The following is a 23,127-nucleotide window of genomic DNA, read 5'->3' as shown; positions in this document are numbered from 1 at the left end:
TGCACATATAAATTCCCAGAGCCTTTACTAAAAAGGCCTCACATGTCTGCACTCCGTAACTCACTTAACTCTGCCTGCCTCCTCTGAACCTGCAGCTACTTGTTCTCCTCTGTTAACTCACTTCTCTTGCTCATTACACTCCATCTCCCAGTCCACTGGGTCAGAAACCAGTGACAGCGCATCCAGCGCCCAGCTGCTGTGCGTCAGACTTGCAGGAAATGCTCCGGGGGCCACCAGAATTGGAGAGCGTGTCCTCAATTCTCCTCAAACGTATGGACAAAGTGGGTTAAATTAGGCTCTAGCAGCACCAAACATAGGGACACAATCACATGGCAATGATATTTTAGTCATGCCCAATTGCTTTGCTTGATGTGTGGTAATTGCTTGACCTGGAGACGGTGGTGTAAGGCTACAGGCAGCAAAGACACCGTCTGCATACCAAGCAACACAAGTACACATGGGGTATAGATATTTGACCACACAGCTGCTGTGCAACTGTTATACTTGCATTCCTTCATTGCAGTTACCTCACATCTCAACGCTGAACTCAATAGTATATTGGCCATGCAGTAATGATGGGTTTTAATATTTCAACACAGAATTATCATCCAGTTTATCTAACAAATAAAAGGTTATGGTAAAGAAATCCAAAATCTATGCTGTCGATGCTGTTAATCCTATTTTGAATTCAATAAGTACCTATAGATAATGGATAATGTATGTATTTAGTTTGTATTTGACTATAACATTCCAAAGTATAGTTATTTGATTCAAACTAGTTGCATCAAACATGCTTTATATGCCCCTAACATTGCTTCAACACTATTTTGCTTGGAAAATATTCTTGTGAAAGGATGTTTCGTTTAACTATTTTGTTTATTTATGAAAAACGTGAAGATTTCTGATTATTTTATTAGGAAACATTTTAGTAAATATGAAGTTTTTTCACTTTCTAACCTCATGGAAAAAAAAATTATGTGATTACAAAATGCAGTGAACATTAAAAGTGTGTCTCCATGATGTAAGACCCTTGTAATGGAAGAAATTTTGATTTGTAAGTGACAGCTTGAACTATGTAATGACTAACATTAACAGTGCCTGATTTAGTTTAGACGGCAAGTAAAGCTCATCAGCATGTATGACAACATGAAGTTTTTTTCACAAGGAGTCATTTTTATTACACCTATGTAGTTTCTGCTATGACACATTGAGTTGTCATGGTTTAAAAGTTTTAACAACATTATTATGTCTCACCTCTTTATGTCGCTATCCTACAATAAGCCTACTAATAATTTAACAGTTCATCCAGCCTTCATAAAGAATAAACATTTATTAATAATTATTACAATATGTCTATTTTCTTTATGCTTTCTAAACAAAAAGCGCACATGGCGGATATGCCATGTTAACAGCAGAAGACTTAAAAATGGGACGGCATCATTAAAAGCATGACAACTCAATTAAATGGTAAGAAAAAAAAACATTATGCGAATATGACAAATTTTCACTTTCACCCAGGTGTTTTCAAAGAAGTGAATGAAGACAATGATGATAATGCAGTTATTAAAAAAAACTCTAATAGCACAAATAATTATTAATAGTGACAGACCAAGTCTATTATCCCCATATAGATAATGAAATATTTCAGAGGGTAAGTGAAACCTTTCCCACCAAACTTAACCTTTTACCTTATTACCTGTGTTGTTAGTGTAGCTAAAAATCCAACACTGACATAGTAGTTAACCCTTTCAGGTGGGGGGGCACACATGGTGGGATTGCCATCTGTATGTAATACAGATACATGTATTACATGAAGAGCAACCACTCCCTTAAACAGAAAAGAAAAACTCTTTGATGATAGACAAACTTGTACTGATACAACTCTGTATCAGTCAGTATAAAAATAAGAATAAAAATTAATTTCGGAAACAAAATGGAGCTACTTTTTGAAATATAAACAGCCAAGTCTGTTTAGTTCTTGAGCTGATTTGATATGATGTTCCTCATTGAGAATAGCCGTATCAGAGAGTGTCGTCATGGTAATAAGTCTCTCCCGTCCACTGGTTTTAGGTCTTCTCGGTGTTATCAAACAAATCAGGATGATAATCATTGAGTAGCATGAGATTCTCCCTCCAAACCTTCATTGCCTTCCATTAGCCAGGCATCCCACCCTGGTATTAAGAACAGCTAAACACGTGGGGGTAATAGGATTTCACTGGCAGTCCATCTGTCAGAGTAACAGCAAACCCCAGGGAAACAGCACCCTAGCCTGCTTACACCTTTCTCAGTCTGCCCTTTCTTTACTCTTTCCTCTGGAGATATTTATTCAATATTAAAATTTAACCTCTGTGGAAGTAAAACACAACCATTCAAGTGTGTAAATGCCACAAAGAGTAAGTAAAATGGAACAGAAAATATACACTCTACTAGAGGATTTTAACCCTCTGGCTTTAAATATTATAAAAAGGGCTGCTTCTATTCCATTAAAAGAGTACAGATGGAGATATGTGGCAGTAGGTGAATGAATGGAGTGCGATACAGAGTGGGGGAGGGATTCAGGGGCGAACGGAGGAACTGGGATAGAAAAAGAAAAAGATAAAAAGATGGATGCATAGTTTTGGTACAGGGCATTAAATCAAGCCTAGAGGGTGTCCCTAAATCAGCAGGCTTTACTCTTGGTGTCATTCCAATTACATCAGGATGGGACTAATGCTCCATTGCTCAGATACTTCGGACCAGCAGGATTGGATTTTCTGTTTCCCCTGACTCCCCTCTCCCCTCCCCCAAACTCCCCCTCTATCTACCTCCCTTGATAATAAATTAATTGAAAAGAATGTGTGTACAATGATTAGCTCAGGACAGGGCATTTTGGATGAAAATTAATCAACTGTATCAATTTTGTTTGCAGCAGCACATTTATTTCATTTATACACCTCCAGGATAGGCACACGTGAAATAAATGTACAACTAGATAAGAACACACCTTATCACACAGCATACATGAATGAACATTTCTAACTGTTTCTGATGCAACGCTATATTACAAACAATAATGCAACACTGGTGAAGGTGAAGGTGAAGAAGCGAGCATGTGCTGTAGATTACGATTTGTTTTGTGAACACAAAGTGTAGTCTTGCTGAGGAGGAAATGATGCCACTTAACTGAAAAATCATTGCACTGTACCTCTCTGGTTGCTAGGAAACTGCAATTGAACTGGCATTGCAATGCAGCACAACAGCTGCCTACGTAATTGCACAATTAAGATCTTAAAATGTCATTATTTTGGTCATATTCATCTCAATAAAGGTTCGAGCACGTCCCAACACATTTTCTACCAGTTGGGTTAATGGGACGAACACAGGGAGCTCATGTTCAGAGGAAAGCTGGATTTCATTAGCGGAATGATTAGTGGTGCATTAAAGGAAGAGATTCAGTAATAAAGCAAAGTATCGTTTGCGTTGCATAGAAGGCTTGCACTGACGCTGTGTGTTGTTAAGTATTCTATATTTATCCTACAGCACTTTCCTCTCTCTGGACAGATGAAAGACCGGTCAGTAGAAAGTAGGTTAAGCAGGTTAGTGAGTGACTACAAAGCCACCTCCTTATGCATAACCAGGGAGCCGTGCACAGCTTATGTTCAGAACCGTGGACAGCTCTTTAGAATGCAAAGTGGAACAAAAAATAAAAAAAATAAATAAAATCCACAAAAGCTGTGCAATATATTTGAGCTGGTATCTATAGCACATATATTAGATTTTAGATGAGCATGTAATAGAGAAAAAGCTTTACATTATGCATCTTAGTGCTTACATTACATCTTCAGCTTGCTGCTTTTGTCTAACATTCCAAAACCTTAAGATACTGGGTTTATGGAGATTAAAAACAAAGAAAAGCAACTAATCAACACCAGCTGAAGTTTTCGCCATTTTTGTTTGAAATCTCTGATTATTTGCTAAATAATTTTCTGGCGATGGATGAACCAATTAATCAACTAATTTTTCATTCCTCAAAGCTTCATATGGAGCACTGGTAATGCTCACAAAAACATTAAATGGTTAAAACACAGTAAAACCACCTTGTACCAGCCATATGTGGGGGACCATTAAACTGGAAAGTATCTAATCAACAAGAAATCATGTTGCTAATGAGAACAGCGGTGCTGTGGAAAATGCCCGACCCCACATCTAAACGTGTTCCCTCCCCTTTTTTCATTGCAGCTTGCCAGAGAGGGTTCCCTGCAGCCATTCAGTCATGTTCCAACCAGCCCCGTGTGACAAAAGAGCATGTTCACTGTGCACCTCAGCTCAAAAGCCCCCACTCCAACACAGACACAGACACACACACAACAAAAGCACACTGTTTTATTATAATAGTCCACACCCGCACTCCGTCGACAAAAAAGACAAAACACATGCAAGCGTGTCACACGTAGATGCTGTAATCTCCAGGAAAATCCCATTTGGCAGAGCAGCTGCCAGCGTGGATCACAGATAGGCTGTAGTTGTGCTGCCCACAGGGTGGCAAGCTGTCCATCCACACTTTTCTATCAACTATAGACACACAAACATGCACACACACGCAAAAAGACAAGCTTAAGGTGGGATCAGCCCCTCCCACGGAGATGATAAATTCTTGCCACTTGCTTCTTTAATAGAAACATATCAATAAGCTCAAACAGCCAGTTTCTCATTCAGATGGGGCTTAATTTTTTATTACTCAGTTTATTGATCTGGTATGAAGGGGGTCTCTGTTGCAAAGTAGCCTCAGGATTGACCACTTCTGATGTAGCAAGGAGAGCGGAGACATGCTGGCAAAAGTGGTTTGTCCATCTGTTAGATAATCTTCCTGGCTTTCTGTCAAAAGCACTTTCTTCTCCTCCTCAGACATGATACTTCATAAAAATAAATTAATACATAAAATAATAAATAAACAAATCAATAAATAAATAAAATTACAATTTATTACACCACTATCTATCTGTCTATCTATCTATCTATCTATCTATCTATCTATCTATCTATCTATCTATCTATCTATCTATCTATCTATCTATCTAATTATCTATCTATCTATCTATCTATCTTAGTATACAGTTTACACATTCACACAGAAATGAAATAAATCAGTGTGTTGTGTTAGAGGGTGATGAGTAAAAAGCTTGAGCAGTGAAGGAGATAATCTTAGAGCACCACCAACTGGTTAAAGGAAGTATTACTTATTATTTGATCATGATGAAACTTGCAACACAAGTGACGCTTAAGTTCCATCTTTCAGTTGCTTCTAACATGTATTTCTTAGCCAGTAAATGTGCATAGATTTGCATGAGTCTGGTTATGCATGTGGACCATCACACGTAACATTTAGGGACAGTTTGTATTTTTCAACACACCAATACAATTGCAACTACATGAGGGTGGTTCCTGTCTGTGCTGAGGCTATAGTAGCAAGAGGATTTAAAAGTAATTCAGGGATTGTTTTGGCTGGACCCTGAGGATTAGTCAGTCAATCCCCAGTCAAGGAAAGGTAATGCAAAGTAGAGCACTTACAATATTGTAAATTAGAGGTAGATGTTGATATTGCTTAGCAAGAATATAAACCTTGGTTGTGCAAAAAAAAGTCGTGATAATTAACTTATGAGGAAAATGCAAAATGCAGGCATTTGAGTTCTGGGTGACAAAAATTAGACATATTTGTTTAAAAGATCTTAATTTAATTTAATTTAATTTAATTTAATTTAATTTAATTTAATTTAATTTAATTTAATTTAATTTAATTAATTTAATTTGTTTCTTTGTGGGATTTTTGTTTTTGGAGTAGACATCCATATTAGTTTTGTACATCTAAGCACAGTGTGTCTTTGTATATGTATATTTTATCTATATGTGGTCTATTTAAGCACTGATTTTTTACACAGTACCTAATAATTAATCTGAAAACATATTGTTGTACATCTTTTCATTTTTTAATTGTCTCTGCCAGTAACAGCTGACTATAAGTGATCTACTTGAATACGTACTTGTAGGGGACATCTGTGGATGTTATTTGTACAAAGAAGAACATTCAGACTTCTGAATATTTATTGGACACAAATGAATTTCAATAGATATTCAATTTTGTCCGTGTGTCCACTTTTTATTTGCTGTAATTGTTTCTCTTCAGCTGTGTAGAAATCCCTTTGTAATGTGCTCTATTGCACACACAAGCAAAACAATATGAAGCGAACTGCCTTTCATATATGAGAGCTTTATCATTCCTGTCTTCATTAATACTGGCGAATGATGGTTCATCTGTGTTATCCAAATATAAATACCCAAATATAAGCTCCCTGATCCTGGTCATAATCATAGTCTAATGTTGCCAAAATAAATGAATGTTAATGTGTTTGTGTCTGTAATGCTCAGTTCATATTTCAATTGATGCAGGAAGGGATTTTGTTTACATCCTGAGATGATCTTTAACCATTGTATTATCTATGAAAAACTACAAGAGGATGGAAAAAGCAATCCACATAAGGGCAAATCAACCGAACATCGAAGATGCATTCTGTCTGCATGCGATGTGACAGCATCAATATGGGATCCATATTTTGTCCATCCATGGTTTCAGAAAGCAAGCAGAACTAATTACTCTGGCAGCACAGAGGCTGCAACCTGCCAGCTGAGGGCCTGCAGGAAAGATGCAGGCCCTCAAAACAAGCTGCCAGAGGTGAAGATGTAGTGGGGGTAGTCCTATGATAAGCATGTAGGTAAACAAAGCAGCCAGAAGTACGAGGAGTGAGACAGAGGAGTCTGGCTGGGAGTTGGGATCTACAGACATGCTTCAGTTATCATACAGAGAGGAAACAGCCAAAGAGGATGTTTTCTTATGAAACAGCCATTTCCTGGTGCAAATCCAGCTCCTGGAACCTGATCATACTCTTCAATGTCAGCTGATTTTAACTGAACAATCACAAGTCAGAAAGCTTTATTATCTGTTGCCTTTTTATCCAAAATCAAAACATCAACAAGCAGACAAGCTGAACTGAGTCAGACACACATGCTGATTCACAGACTAATCTAAAAGTGAAAAGCTTAAGTTTTTGGTAAACAGTAAACAGCCTTTGTGCCAGGATAGCTTGGCCTTGCTGCACACCGTCAATACTAATGACATCAGGATACAAAGTATCTCTATGGAAACCTGGAGGCCCTAGCTCTATCCAGCACCCCTCTGTACTACCGGAAGACAGGAAAAGAGCTCAACTGGGGCGGAGAAAGTGAGAGCGAAAGTAAGAATAATAGAAAACAAAGAGTCAAAGGAACTAGGTAACGAATGAGTCAAAATAAAAATGGGTAAGAGAGGTGTGAATCAAAGAATCAAAGAGGGGTAAAAAGAAAAGGCATGATAGTGGAGGATGGAGGAATTGGTAAGTTGAATCTGGTTTAGTGCCAAAGCTGAGTGCTTGGTATGAAAACAGGCACAGCAGTGTGTCACAGCCAGGCCTGAGTTTCAAGTCAGCCGGAAACAAGCGCCTTCACCCTCCCCAAAAAAAATCTGCACACTCATTCCCCTCCTTACATCTATCACCCCATCCATCACCCGCTCTACTCCACTGCGTGGCCGCCTCTCTTACACTGAGCAACGCTTTCAAGCAGTCCAGATGAGCTGAATTACATCCCACTGTCTGCAGCCATCTACATCACCGCAATGCCACCGCTTTCATGAGAGCCACTTTTGCACAGTGTCACTCTGAGCAGGCTGGTATAAAGCAATGTTCAGGTCATTATGGATCAAAGAAAGGAGAAAAAAATGGATATGTAAGTCTTCTCAGTATATGTAAGTCTGAGGATGTTTGGTCTTGGCTCTAAAAAATATTTACTGAAAGTCACTTCAGAGCATAAAAATTGGCAGCTTGTGGGAAACCTAATTAAAGCTCAGTATCCTACTTAGTTGCACAGCAGCCCTACAAACACATTTACTCTAGGTGGGTCACAGAGCCATTAGTCTAATCAATGTAACCTAATCACTGGGAGCAAAAGCAAAAAAAACTAACAAAGATCATTTAAAATTAAGTTAAACTCTTTAAAGGTTGCTGTCAGACTAAATTAAATAAAAACAAATCAAATCAAATGTTTAATTCTGTCTGAGCCCTAAAATATTTGAGTAGTGTGTAGTATCAGGCACTTTAAATTTGCATTCTTATTTGCATTTTTAATTACATTATTTAAGATGACATATTTATCTCTAATATTTTTCTATCTTTTCTTTCTTTAAATAGGCAAAACAGTAAAAAAGAAAAGCTGATGTGAATAATTAGCACTGTAGAATTAAGTCTAAATAGTCCAAATAGATTATTCTTTACATATAAATCATCTAGATCAGTGGTTCCAATTTACTTTTCCTTAAGAACCACCTTTTCATGCAATTACCAAAAAAGCCATGGACAGCTCTTCAGGCTGTTGTGAATATATCAAGCAAATGAGATAACAAGTGCTAATCCAGTTGGCTGTCATTAAGTCACGTCTGTATAATTTCAGAGTTATTATACTGGTGGTGCAGTGAGATTTTAAACGCTGTTACCAGGGGCTGTTTCAAGTTATATAATTTAGGGTCATGGGCAGATGGAGTCAGTCCTCAGCAGGCGAGAGGCAGGTCACACCCTGGACAGGTTGCCAGTCCATCATGACACCAGTGTTTAAAACTGGTTATTTGTGAGCTTTGCTTTAACATTCAACATGATAAAAGAATGGAAACCCTAAATTATGGACACAATCTCAATAACCTTTGAGGTAAATGGTCTGTAGTTATATAGCATTTTTATCCAAAGCGCTTTACATGTACGTCACATTCACCCATTCACGGCGGAAGCTGCCATGTAAGGCAGCTCAACCACGACCCATCAGGAGCAATTAGGGGTTCAGTGTCTTGCTCAGGGACACCTCGACATGAGCTCTCCAGGCCAGGATCGAACCAGCAACTCTTGGGCTACAGGATGACCACTCTACCCACTGAGCCATGTCGCACTCGGTACATTATTACTATATGACAGCATATGGTAGCAAACCAAAGAGCTAATATTAAATCATTAGCAGCTCGTGCTGAGAACTGTTGCTTGTCTACCACCTACAAATAGAGTTTATTACAGACAGTGGTGCATTCAGCAGCAACAAATTGGAAATTTTAATTTCTCATGAGTAAAAGAAAGAAAGAAAAAATAATTAAGGAAAGCCAAATAAAAGTAGGATTTAAAAATTCTGGATAGAAGACATTTTAAAAAAGGAGGAAAAAAGTATTATTAGATCATTTCAAGTTAGGTAGAGCTTATGATCATAGTTTGTTTCAGATTTCCACCTCATAAACTACACAACTGCTAATGTCACTGTTAACAGCAAAGCAAGAGGCGAGAACAAGAAGTTTGAAGTACAGTGAACACAGCGTGATTTGAACTTGAAGCTGCGTGGAGATAAAGATGAGGAGACTGGACATATTTACTCTGAGCTTGGGGTGTGACACACTTTCCCTTCAAATATGAGCTGCTCACTAAATTACACATTCCAGAGTGAAAGGGTCCCAACCAAAATGCCAGGATTGTGTTTTTTCAGGCCTTTTGAGCGGACTTCAGACACATGTATGCTCTTTAGCACAGAAAAGCATATTATTTATATTTCCTCATGCTAGCAAGAACACTCTACATGTGATGCTTTCAATGAATCATTAACTTGAAATCAAGAGAATAGTTTAATCAATGTGAATGTAAATGTTAAATTACTTTTCAAATATTTTATTTGGGATAATTAAGTCGAGTAAGTTTGACTTAAAAATATGAATTGAAAGTAGAATGAACTTAAGTTGGATAAACTTAATTAAGTCACTTGTTACCAAATATAACAATTAATTTAAATTGGTTCAACTACTTTTTACAGTGAACCTGAAGAAGCCTCTCAATGCACACACTCATGTAAAGTGCTGTGTTGTGTGTGAAGAATTGTCCATCATGTTAAGCAGATTGTGCAGTATTTTCTTCTATATAATCTGCTCTGTCCCTTCTGGTAGACTTCAGTGTTGCATTTCCTGTCTTTCCAGCTACAACAAATGCATATCTGAGGTGAACTGGTGACGTGGAAATTTATAAAAATGACTGAGGCTGAACGAGATAGAACAGTTATGGCTCATCATGTGACATCGTGTGTCATCCATCTCTATTCGTTCAGCATGTTGTATGTCATGAACTTTGAGTGTATATATATTTAAGCGGGGGGTGAAAAAAGACAGCAGACAGGACAGACTGGTACTTCATGTACTGTCGTCTCAGACAGTAGCATTAGACTACATTATTTATCCAGTGCCATGTCTCATGTGTAGAACACCATTCAGACAGAACAGTAAAAGCTTTCAGTACAGTATGAGGGAAGATGCTATGTGTTTCTTTCTGTCTCTCTCTCTCTCTCACAGACATACAATAAACCACTCTGCCCTCATAACCTTTTTGTCCTCCCCACAGCCATCTCTGCTCTCAACTTCGTTTTGATCCTTTCTCCACATCAACAGAATACCTCAGGTTGTTTTGCACAAGCAGCAATGTGATGACTCTGCAACAACTGATGGCTATTTTCAGAGTTTTATTTTCTAAAAAGAAACTATGCTAGGAAACTGTAAAATAGCACAGAAGCCTTTATTAACTGGATTGCAGCCATAGATCATATTTCTATGTACGAGTTAGATTTCTAGATAAGATAAAGGCTGTGTATATTTGTGTCAGATCTTAAAATTGTTTGTCTACTATCAGGGGCGTTTCCTCTCAGCTGTGGCAATCTCATTAAAGTTTCATCCAAGCTGGCTTGGCTAGACTAACTTCACACAATAGGCTCCAGTGCAAACAAAAACCTGTCATCAGTGATTGTCACCTGGGCATATCCAATACTTGGTCTGTTTAATTCCAGTTGCTTGTATGAGATACTTTAATTGATAATGGAAAAATATAAATAAATAAATATGTCTATGTTTACAATATATCACGTCCATGAATGTTCCTCTCGGTTACTGCACATTCCAGAGCCAAAATGTACAAGATGCAGAAGCTTTGCCATGAATCAGGATTTATTGAATCGATTTTCTTGTAGCACTGTGAATTTGTTTACAATGACCCAGCTCACTCAAGCAAGTCAGGATCTTTTATAAAACCACAGAAACAGATGGGCAGAAGGGGAGGCTGAGAAAAAGAGGAAGCCCTTCCTGGTGTTCTATATTTACCCTAATCCCAATAGTAGCTATGTCTCTGCTTCAGCCTTGTCAGCTAGAGCAAAGGCCCAGCAGTCTTGCTTGATAAGGAGTCTCTCTGTCTGGCTCTATTGCTCCCAACAGAGGCAAAGTCGATGTTGTTTAAAACACTGAAGCTCACCATTACATTACATGCTAGAAGTGACATATTTATTCTGCTTCTTCATATTCCAAAACAAAGATAAAGACAGGGGAGGGGGGACTTTTTCCTGGAATGATGCACTAGTTCCTGTGAAGTTTGCCTCTTTCCTTGTTTTCACGTGGAAACTTAGCAGGAAGTGTTTTTGGTAAAGTGAGATTGTTAGCAAGTGCTGTGTGAGAAGGATACTGATATGCTGCTTTCTCCCAGTGAAAGAGAATGTCATGCTGCGATCCACCTTGGTGGGAGTAAATGTGTTACCCTTCTACGTACACAGAACTTAATCTCATATTTGTGCTTAACTTTTTCCCAAAGAGAATGAGCAGCTTTTATGTCCACTTCCCTTCAGGTCTATTTGTTTTCCTTTGTTTAATTCAGCATGAATTACTTGAGTCATTGCTAAATGAAGGTGAGAACCCGATAGGAACCCAGCTAATGTTTAAACACAAACACTGCAGAGCCTTCACCTGACTCACCATTTGTATTGGCTAAACATGACATTGAGGTCAGATTCCTTTCCCATCAAATGAATTTCAATGCTTACTATCAGTTAGATAATATTTACTCATATACACCACTAACAAAATGGATATTCAGGGATTCAGGGATATTCTTCTTTTTGTATGATACCACAATATATATATATATAAATATATATATATATATATATATATATATATATATATATATATATATATATATATTTAATTTTTTTTTATTTTTTAAATTTTACATATACTGCTCACAAAAAAATGTCATGCTACATTGTTAATATATCACAAATGTAGGGCATTTAAGTAAAATCATGCAATGGAAATTCTTTCATTTCCAACAATTTATTGAAACAAAAGCTAACAGTGGTGGGTATACCACATAAAAATGCCAATATCTCAATAACTTGTCATGTTCAAGGTGTCATCTTGGTCCCATAATGTCAAAATGTGAACATTACAATGAAGAGAATGTATTTAAGACAAGTTTTCATTGTCATTTTATAGTTGATTCATGGTTTAGACACTAAATGTTCATTTAAACATTTAGAGAAAGTCAAATTAAGTTCACCTATAAAGGTTATGTGGCATTTTAGATAAATTCTGAAAATTCTGATTCATTCTTCTTATCTGTTCAACTTTTTTCCTACCCTGCTTTCAAGCCTGTTTCCAAATATATTGGGTCACTGCATAAAAAATGTAAAAAGAAATCAGAGTGCAATGTTTTCCAAATTTTTAAGGCCTATTCTTGTGCAAAAATAGCACAAGACCCCCTTTCAAATGTTAATAACTTTCTGTTTTGTTTTGTTTAAATACATACCAGTTTTGAATTTGGTTACTGCTAATGTTTGGACAATGTCCTTTTTAAACTAAACAACATAAGAGGCCAACTACTGTATTTTTAAAGTTTTTTTTTTCTCCTCTAACACAGGGACCTCATACTCTGGCCCTCAAGGGCCACTGTTCTGCAGGTTTTAGATGCTTCCCTGCTCCAGCACACCTAATACTGTTGTCATATGTGCAGAATGTTGTTTGGTATTTCAGAAATGAACTACACCTTGCATGGAAAAGATATTGTCTGATTGTTGTTTGTGGCTTCAAATGCGGAACTTATCATTCAGCATTAATAGTCTCTGTAGGAGCCCTACACGCAAGCCATTATATATTAATTAATTTGCTGTTGTCTGCACACTTTATCTACACTTGTGCAGTGGGTGTGTCAACGTTGGGTGTGTATAACGTTAATATGCTAATATCCTGTTAATGCATAAATTTATTAATTATTTTATCCTGTGTTAATGCAGTTGTTTTTTTTCTTTTTTTACATTTTTGCTCACTGGCTCTGAAAATACAGAGAAACCACATGCAGTGGCACCGACAAACTTTGACCACTACAGAGAAGTGACAATGTGGAAAGTTTGTAATAACAGTGGTTGACTGGGGCTCCTCCTCCATCTCTCAGTCTTGCTGCAGTGGCGCATCTTATGTGAACAAACAGGCTTTTTGTCTGTTCACTTAATGGCTCAAAATTAAGATAGTTCCTCTAGTATTTAGTGTTTAGAAGAAAGGCAGCTTGGAAATTCATCCTGCTAACTTGTTACCTTTACATTAGTAAATCCTACAATTTTCATGCTTGTTTGTCATAAATGTTTTATTACATCAATATTTAAGATGGGATTTACAAGAAATCTTTTAACTGTGTGAAGAGAAAACTACTGCTAAAAGCTGTTTGTTTAGTGTTTGTAAACCAAAAGTTACTGCATTTTCTTCATGTAGCAGTAAAGGAAAAAGACATTTTATAAGTAACAATGTGATTAATAATAAGAAATAAGAAAATCGTCCATATACAGTCTTAAAATGAGGTAAATACAATATCAGAAAAATACTACATGTGATTATTTATTTAAGACTATTAAGATTATTTATTTATTTACAGCCCATGATTCAGTGTCTTGTAGAACTACGTTTAGCTGCAATGACTTGAAGTTATGTATTCTCTAAAATGTTATCAGTCTTTCACATCACTAGGGAGGAGTTTAAATTCTTTGGGGTTAGTGAACATTTGTTTATGCACAGTTGGTTCTACCACAACATTTTAATCAGATTTGTCTAAACTTATTTTCTTTTTCAGCTATATTATGTTGCATGTGGCAAGACCCAAAATCAGCCAAGCTTCAGCTGCAAAACAATGGCCTCACATTTAACCGTAGACATCTGCTGTACACAGAGGAGTCCATCATCCACCACCACCATGCTTTATAGTTGATATAAGGCTTGTATGTTGATATGCTGTGTTTGGCTCTCACCAAATGTAAAACTGTGCACATTGGCTAAACATCTCCACTTTGGTCTCATCTCTCCAAAGGTTATTAGGGTAAAATTCTCATGGTTTGCTCAGATGTCACTCTATAAACTTAAACTGTGATGTCATGAACTTGTTAGAGATGCTTTCTCCCAGCAATCCTTCCAAATGAACTTAACTTGTTTTTTGTTTAAACATTTAACATGATAGCTGAGGTCTGTAGAGTCTGATATGTAGTTATGGTTCTCTTTGCAATTTCTCTGAGCATTGCATAGGATGTGAACTTTCTAGGTCAACTTCTAAAAAGATTGACAACTGTCTGCAGTGTTTTCAACTTGTAAATAATTATCCTCACTGTAGAATAATGGTCTCCAAATTGTTTGGACGTGACATTATAACCCTTCCCAGATTATTGAGCAGCAACAATTGCTTCTCTAAGATCATTGCTGATGTCTTTTGCCCTTGGCATCATGTTAACACAAACCTGAATAGTCCAGATCAGCAAACTGACAAACCTGCTTTTTAAAGAGGGACTTCACACCTGATGATGATCGATTATTCAAGGGCATTTGATCAGCAGCACTTGGCTGTTACCCTCTTAATTCCTATTGAATCAGCAAGAGTGGACTGCATTTAACCTCAGTTTTTACTAAATAAATAACAATATGGCATAATATGTCATGTGTCATTGTTAATCTGAAGCTATGTTTACCTAATTTTAAGACCTGGGGCCTGTTCCAGAAAGGAGGTCTAATTTACTCTCAGTCCAGAACGAAACTCTGGGTTAACTTACTCTGAGCTGAGCAACTCTGAGTTTTCTGTTCCAGAAAAGCTGCTGTGAGTTTGATCAATCAACTCTGAGTATCAACTAGCAGAGTTGGGAACCACAAGAAAAAGCCATCATCAGTAGAGCACCAATACCTGGATTCACCATGGCAACCGTTGACATAAAGCTAGTTATTTTACCAGACCAGTGAGGTCCTTATTTAAGCATATGGGCAATACGAAGAGGCATTTTGAGAAAAAGGGAACACTGCTGCTGCTTAGGAGAGAGAAGTGTTATGGAAGAAAACTGGTGCCTGAGTCAATGTGGAAGATGGAATCCACTGGTCCACAGACTGAATGTTTAATTTCATTATTACTGAAGCATGGGAGTTAAAATATTGGTGAATAGAACAAAGTCTTAGTTTAATGTAGGTTCAATCCCACTATGAAAAAACTAGTGCTGGGCACGTTAACACGTTAATGCAACGCTTAATTAACGCCGTTAATTTTTTTAATCACGTGTTACATTTTTTTTTTTTTCTGGCCGCTGGCTTTGATGACAGAAACATGGCGTCCGTGTCTCCCTTCCCTGCTGCAGTGGTGCGTCTGACGTGATCAGGAGAGAGCGGGTTTATTAAAATGAAGAGACGTTTTCTGTCTGGAACTTAAGAAAGAAGAAGAAGAACCGACTTTTCTCTTTGTCAAAATACATACAGATGGACAGAACATCGTGATTTTTGTACGGGAAACTTTTTATGTATTATTATTTTTTTTAATAAATACGGTTTTAATTTATGCAAGACAGCAAAGGTAAGACATACTTTCTCACTTTTACAAACGTGCAGCATAAATCGGGTCTTCTTCTGCCTCTGGTTCGGTGAATCTTGGTCATAGCGGGATGAAACTTCCAGCTGTGGAATCTGTGAGATGTGAGCTTTCAGTAGAGGAGTCGTTTGTTCGTGTTCATGCCGTGGGGTGGACACGGGGAGACATCTTTTGTGTTTACACATTTTTCTGACTTTGTGCAGCTGCTCTTTAAATTGTTCGTTGTCTTAACTGTGTTTGGTGGTGATAGAAATGGTTTTACTGAGCTGGTAACTGAGATTCTGGACTTTCTGTGGATACCACACATGTTTATAGTTACATCTACAGACCTGACGCTACACCTGGAACAAGATGTTAACCCCTTAACTCCCGGTAGCGGAGGCTGCAGGTACAGTCAAACAAAAAATTAAAGTTTAGAAAAATTATAGGCCAGAAACCTGGATAATGAAGCAGTGAAGGTGCATGGATGGAAGTTATTGTGCATATTGTGAATATTTCTCTCTCCTCACCATCTAGAAGCTGTGAGATTCTAATCCTGCTTTCTGTCTGTTCACCTGATGCTGATATTCATCACATATTGTTCCTTCTGTGTTTAGAAGGAAGCAGCTTCACAGCTTTAAATTCATCCTGCTGACTTTTTACCTTTTAGTTAGTAAATCCTGAGGATTTCATCCTTCCTTCTCATAAATATTCAGTTTTATAAATATATATGAAAAAATATTTTAACTGTTGCTGTTTAAAGAGAAAACTGATGCTAAATCTGTTTATGTGTTTAGTGCAGGGGTCTGCAGCCTTTCAATCCAAAGAGCCATTTTTCCCTCAGTCAGCTAAATAAAACTACTTTAGAGACGCAAATGTTATAAGACTTTTCAAAAAGTCAGCTTAATATATATTTTTAATAAAGAGCCATCATAGGATGTTTGTTATTTTTGAAGAACCACATTTTTATTTCAATTTTTAAGGTTTTAAAATAAAGAAAAACATAAAACCTTTATAAAAAGAGGTTAGACAGACTTTCTTCTAAGGGATGTAGATATTTGTGGAAAATGCTGTAAAAGAAAAAAAAAGTCCCTGGTTTCCAACCTAATGACAAGAAAGATAGATTTAAAAAAATATTTTAGCCACGTATTTAGAGGCACTGTGGAAAGTCCAGAGTCGCAGGTTAAACACCCCTGATGTGTGTTAGTAAACCAAGATTGACTGCATTTTCTTTATATAGCTGAAGGCTATATCTTCTTTTAAAGGAAAGAGACATTTTGCGCATAACGATGCGATTAATCGCAATTAATCGCAGCATGTAATGTGATTAATCGCGATTAAAAATTTTAATCGTTGCCCAGCACTAGAAAAAACACATGGAGAAAACTGAAAATGAAGTATAAAGACATATTTGAGGAAGGTAAAGTATTGTACTTGACCATGATTGCACATTTTTTATGTCTATATTACACTCAATACACAAAAATATGGTGTTTCCCCTACCATTATGTTAGGGCTACATACCTTCACAAGAGGAGGAAGAGAATTGTGAAGAGACACCGTCTGCTGGGATACAGAGAGGCCGACAGTAGATCTCTACCCATCACATATTTATAGAATTATGATTTCAGACATGTGTGGGGACGTTCCTCATGACTTGATATACCATTGTCTTTTTAAAATGTTCTGTGTTGCCAATAAAGAAAGGTCCCGTTTACAATAGAAAATGAAAAATTATCGCAAAGTAGAAATCTTGCTGTGACATCCTCTCATGTCCACTGTGTGTCAAAATACGTACGGCCGGCGTATCTGAGTGGCTGCAGAACGGTACTGTTTCATGTTGATCAGGAAATGATAACACGTCTGTTCAAGTTCTGAAAAATCTACATAAACGCAACTACATAAATCATTGTATTAATACAGCTTCTATACCTCTGGAATCACATTGGTATGGACAACTCGTGTCTGATGGCTGCTCCAGGTGGGAGGAGACAGGTAGAAACTCAGGGTTTTTTTATGGTGAACTTACTAGCAAGAAGGTTCACTTCATGGAGTCAGTTATCATGGTAAAAGACTCTGAGTAAGACTTACCTCACTTTCTAGAACAGAAAACCCAGAGGTTCCCTTAACTCAGGGTTAGCATACTCAGAGTTTCAACATAACCCAACTTTGTAGAACAAGCCTCTGGTCCACCAATTCTAAACATCAAAACAGTTTGCTTATCCTGGGTAGTGCCTGTGAAAACCAATGTTGTATTTTGTATATCATCTTCTGCATCTCCACATAAGCCTGCTAAAGTCCCCTAAAATATTTCTGATGATGTTGCCCTGATGCCATCACAATTGTGTCAGCTTAGGCTTGGCGACATAGTTTTTACAAACCAACTATGTTACAAACTTCAGAGTTAGACTTCAGAGGAGGAGTTGCTTTATAGAATGTGCAAAATCCAGAGTCCTTGCAAGCCAAAAGATTACTTCATACGAGCATGATGTTAAATGCAACATTTCCCTTTTCTCATTCTCCTGTTTAAAAAGCTGATCAAACTCAAACAGAACAGTCACGTGTACAAGTGTGTAAATTACATGAGTCGTGTATACAGAGTGTTTGTCCCCAGCGGCACGCAAGGACAGGACAATCATGAGGAATGTGTTCTGAGCCGTGAACTGGATGTCTGTCAGGCTAACAACAACACAGCAGGATGTATGATAACAGAACACATGCACACCAATCGTGCAATCTTAACACACTCAGTGTCCCTTTTATCATAGCGATGACAGAAGTTGCCCCCCCCCCCCTCCCCCAGGCACTGTTTTGAGAATCCGACTGCTTTTCTTATAAACACCCAATGCCCAAATGCACGTGCATAAACATGACATAAGAAAAGTGTCAAATTATTAATCGCAATAGTCCAGTCTGAAATAATCACTACATTATTCTGCTTTGTTCTGCTAAACTCAAACAATTAATCAGTTTTCTTTAGACAGTACAAAAACTACAAGAAGGAAGATGAGGGAGCTGATGCAGGAGTGGATGTGTTGATTGATAGCAGTGTAAAATGTGGTGAGGTGTCACTTGGGAACCAACATTTTTTCCTGACTCAAACAGAAAACAGAGGCAGGGAGCAACACACCTATCAGAAAAGTTTAAGTCTTAATCCATCAAAACAGAACTGACAGGCTGATGTGGAACAGAAGAAAACAGAACACCGGGGACAGAAAAAAAAGAAAAGACAGATGAAAGCTTCAGAGAAAATGTAAGCAAACGTACACAAGGGTCAAAAGAGATAGACAAAAGTTGGCTGCGTGTCCCTCAGGAAGTGGACCCAGGTGAATCCGAGTGATGCTGGCACACTATCTCCACAATGGCCCAGATAAACAAAAAGGTACATACGCATACCCACACAACCACACACAGGGTCCAATACAAGGCTTATATAATGTATTTTCCACTAACATGGTTACTGCACACTCATCTTCCCTGGGGTGAACTCTACTCAGCTGGAGGCAGCAGACATGAAGGAGAAATATCAAGATGCAGTGACCAGCCTCATTGAGACTCATAGGATGTGCAATACATGGCAACAAGGTTGAATCAGAACGTGCAAACACACTACCTTGCAACACACAAATGTGGTTATTAGTACTAAAAGACATCCATTTTTTCTTACTTTCCAAAACATGCACACAAAATGGATAGTGTGCAGAGTAGATGGTCTGTGCTTTCTTTACTCATCACATTTCCAGGGTCATCTGCTGTGTCATCATCACACCCTGCTAGCCCTCCAGCACACGAGATTCAACATCTCTCAGTCTTGCTTTCTGCCTGCAACTGTTTCATAAAGTCTCCAAACAAAGAGCAGCATGGGATCATGTTACGGTGGCTAAGGACTGCAGATCCATGTTTTGTGATCTATCACTTCCTCTATCATACCCCTCCCTTATGTTAAGCAGAAGGACTGAGAGTAAGAAAGTGAACTGAGAGAGAGTGAGGAGACGGGAAGACTGTTCTGTTGCCTTACCTTTTAAAATCCAGGAACCTTAATTTTACTGTTATACTTTGATTTTAATGTTGATGCTCAAGCAGCTTTAAGACAGAGCTGTTCTTGTTTTGATTACAATATGTTATCTGGATAATTTGTCAAATGGATAAAGTTATATATATAAGTTATAATATTGGAACAGTAATAAAGCAACAAAGCCACTTCCAAAAAAGCTGGGACGTTGTGTAAAATGTTAATAAAAACAGAGTTTAATGATTTGCAAATCTCATAAACTCTCTGATATGTTTTTCCCAGTAAAACATATCAGATGTTCAAACTGAGACATTATACCATTTCATTGAGTTCTAGCAGAGGAATGTTGCTCCATTCTAGCCTGATGCAGGACTCTAGCTGCTCAACATTCCTGGACCTTCATTGACCGATTTGTTGTTTCATGATGCAACAAATGTTTTCTACTGGTGAATAGGTCTGGACTGCACATACACCAGTTAAGCACCTAGACTCTTCCCCTACAAAGCCAAGTTCTTGTGTAGGATATGGTTTAGCATTGTCTTGTTGAAATCAGCAAGGCCTTCCCTGAAAGAGATGTTATCTGGATGGGAGCAGATGCTCTAAAACCTCCAGGTACTTTTCAGCATTGACAGGGGCAAGGCAAGGGAAGGCAAGTTTATTTGTTTAGCATATTTCATGTACAAGACAATTCAACGTGCTTTACATACGACATCAAAAGCATTACAGTGGGGTGCTGGCAGCAATAAAAAAAAGCATTAAAAATAAAAGCCTTCACAGATGTTAACCTGCCCACACCACAGGTACCAATGCAAACCTGTACCATCAGACATGCAGGCTTTTGATTTGTCCATTGACACAAACTAGATGGTTCTTCTCCTGTTTAGTCCCAATGACACAGCGTCCATGGTTTCCAAAAAGAATCTCAAATTTTGATTCGTATGACCACCCGAACAGTTTTCATTGCCTCAGACCTGTGACCCAGAGAAGATGGTGGTGCTTCTGGATTGTGTTCACATATTGCTTCTTTGCACGATGACTCGCATGATAACCTGCGCGATAACCTGGATTCAACGTGGGTTACACGTTGAACTGTCTTCACAGACAGTGATTTCTGGAAGTGTTCCTAAACCCATGCAGTGATTTCCAGTTGAGAATTATTCCTGATTCTAACAAAGGGCCATTCAAAGGCCTAAAGATCGCAACAGTCAGTTTTGACCTTTGGTTTAGTTCCTAGCACACAGAGATTCCTCCTGATTTTGTGAATGTGTTGATGATGTCACACTGTAGATGGTGGATTCTTCATAGTCTTATGTACAATTAGGAACATTTTTCTGAATTGTTCCACAATTTTCAGATGCAGTTGACAATGATTTGTAAACCTCTGGTTATCTTAAAATCTGAGTGGATCCGCTTCTCCTAAAAGCTACTTTTATACCCAGTTGTGTTACTGACCACTTGCCAGTTAACTGAACAAGTTGTCAAATGCGCTTCCAGTTGTCTTTAATATGTGCCATTTAGTTTCCCAACCCTTTTGTTGACCCTGTCCCAATTTTTTTAGATGTGTTGCTGCCATCAAATTCAATGTTAGACTATATTTTCCAGAAAATGGTAAAATATCTTAATTTCCTCATCTGACGTTGTTTATGTTCTACTTGGAATAACATGAGTTTATGAGATTAGCACATCTTGCAATTAGTTTAGTTTTTTTCTATTCTATTCTTTTGTGGGTGACATTATGTATTAATTGACTTAGTCTGTAGTTTCATGTTTTTCATTCCTAGATGTATGCTGATTTTAAATATTATCACATGTAATGGTTATTCAAAGTAAAATTGCTCAGAGGGATGGTGGAAGGTAGGAAAAAAGGAGTATCTCGTTTTGAAAGACAGAAACAAATGTAAGTGATGAGCAAAAGAAAGCCTTCCTAGCTTGCATATCTTTCTCCTTCTTTATAAACATATAAAAGTCAACTTTGCAAGCTTTGTTTGGCCCTGACTTTGACCACTATATTCTAAAGTTTGCCACAGTATCTTCCTACCTGTGCCACAGAGCAGGGGGCAGAGCATACAGGAAGCAAGGAGGGCAACCATGCAAAGCTAAATAATGCAATGCCTCAGTCTCCCACATTATGACCTAGTAAATGGCTGCTTATACTAACACTCAGACCCTCTTGGGCTGTGTCTGACAGTTCAATCAGCAGGATGAATTGACCAGCTAGCATATGAAGTCATTTAGGCTATAGCTATCATTATTGGTGTGTTCAACATTTTGAACTCTGTGAAGCTACAGGAAAATTATTCTCTATGGACTGGGTGTATCTTCCTGCATGGAAAAGGTTCAGAGGGTGGCATTTTTCAGAGATGCCATGCTCTGAACTGGGTGAATTAAGCTGGGTGTTGTCTTTAAACAAAGTGTGTGTTGGTGAAATGAAAGAGAAAACTGGGGGCAAGGGGCAATGGGGGATACTTGTCATGCAACTCCACATACAGACTTTCTCTCTTGGCATGTTGTAGGCCTGAATGTTGACAGCTTTAAAGGAAGCAAAATGAGTGAGGCTGTGACTGCTCTTTACAAAGGCAGACTCGCAGTTTGCATTACAAATGTTTACCTCTGCCCCATGTTTACGTTTAAGAATTGCTCAGACAACTTCATGTACTGTGACAAATCTACAAAAGGACAATGCAGTTTAACTTCTTCACATGAACAATGCATGTGACAGGAACATTGGGCAGCCTAAACGTTCATGTCACACGCACAAAGTAAGCAACTCACAGCCCCGTAAAAGCCCCCTTCTGTGTCCCAACCTACCTTCGGTGTGGCAAGTGGAGGACAGGATGGTGCTCGGAGGGCGGAAGAGGTACGGGAGATAACGGGAAAAACATTTCATCTTCTCCGGTGCTTGCCGACAGATGAAGAGCGTTGCGTTGCGAGCTCCACATCCGCACTGCTGCCGCGACAGCCAGCCAAGGATGATCCAGGGAGGTGCGGGAGGGGAAAGAGGCTCTATGTCCGCGGCGCAGGGGGCTATGACAGCATCACTTTTCTCAGACAGGCAGCAGGCTCCGGTACAACTGTGCGCCGCCCGGGGAGCAAACAGCGCACGGTGTCAGCCTGCCTCTGCTTTCCTGTCCGTAGTTCACTCCTTGTAATGTGTGCTCGAGTTGTTTAAGCAGGACAGCGGTTCTGTCCTTACAGCTGGGAGGTCAATGCAAGTATGGTCTGCCGATGAAAACACTCTCGCGTAGACTATTTGTCAGCTGATAAGAGCCAAATGAGATATGAGAAACAGTGAGGAAGCGAGGCATGAACTAGATTAATCATGAAGAAAACTTGTCAACTAACCAATATATTGGTTAATTA

General features: G+C 38.3%; 1 protein-coding gene across 1 annotated transcript in view; it reads right to left on the bottom strand.

Annotated features, from left to right (window-relative positions):
- ppp2r2ba (protein phosphatase 2, regulatory subunit B, beta a) overlaps window positions 1–23,105 on the bottom strand; it is a 49,068-nt gene extending 25,963 nt beyond the window's left edge. Inside the window, exon 1 of the mRNA XM_041989971.1 lies at window positions 22,576–23,105. Within this exon, the coding sequence (XP_041845905.1) occupies window positions 22,576–22,654 (79 nt within the window). The 5' untranslated portion in view covers window positions 22,655–23,105. The remainder of the gene's footprint in view (window positions 1–22,575) is intronic.
- Between the last annotated feature and the right edge of the window lie 22 nt (window positions 23,106–23,127).

Source organism: Melanotaenia boesemani, chromosome 7, assembly GCF_017639745.1.
Source record: "Melanotaenia boesemani isolate fMelBoe1 chromosome 7, fMelBoe1.pri, whole genome shotgun sequence".
Taxonomy (NCBI): domain Eukaryota; kingdom Metazoa; phylum Chordata; class Actinopteri; order Atheriniformes; family Melanotaeniidae; genus Melanotaenia; species Melanotaenia boesemani.
Note: the sequence above shows the minus strand (reverse complement) of the source record. Positions and strands in the feature narration are given on the sequence as shown.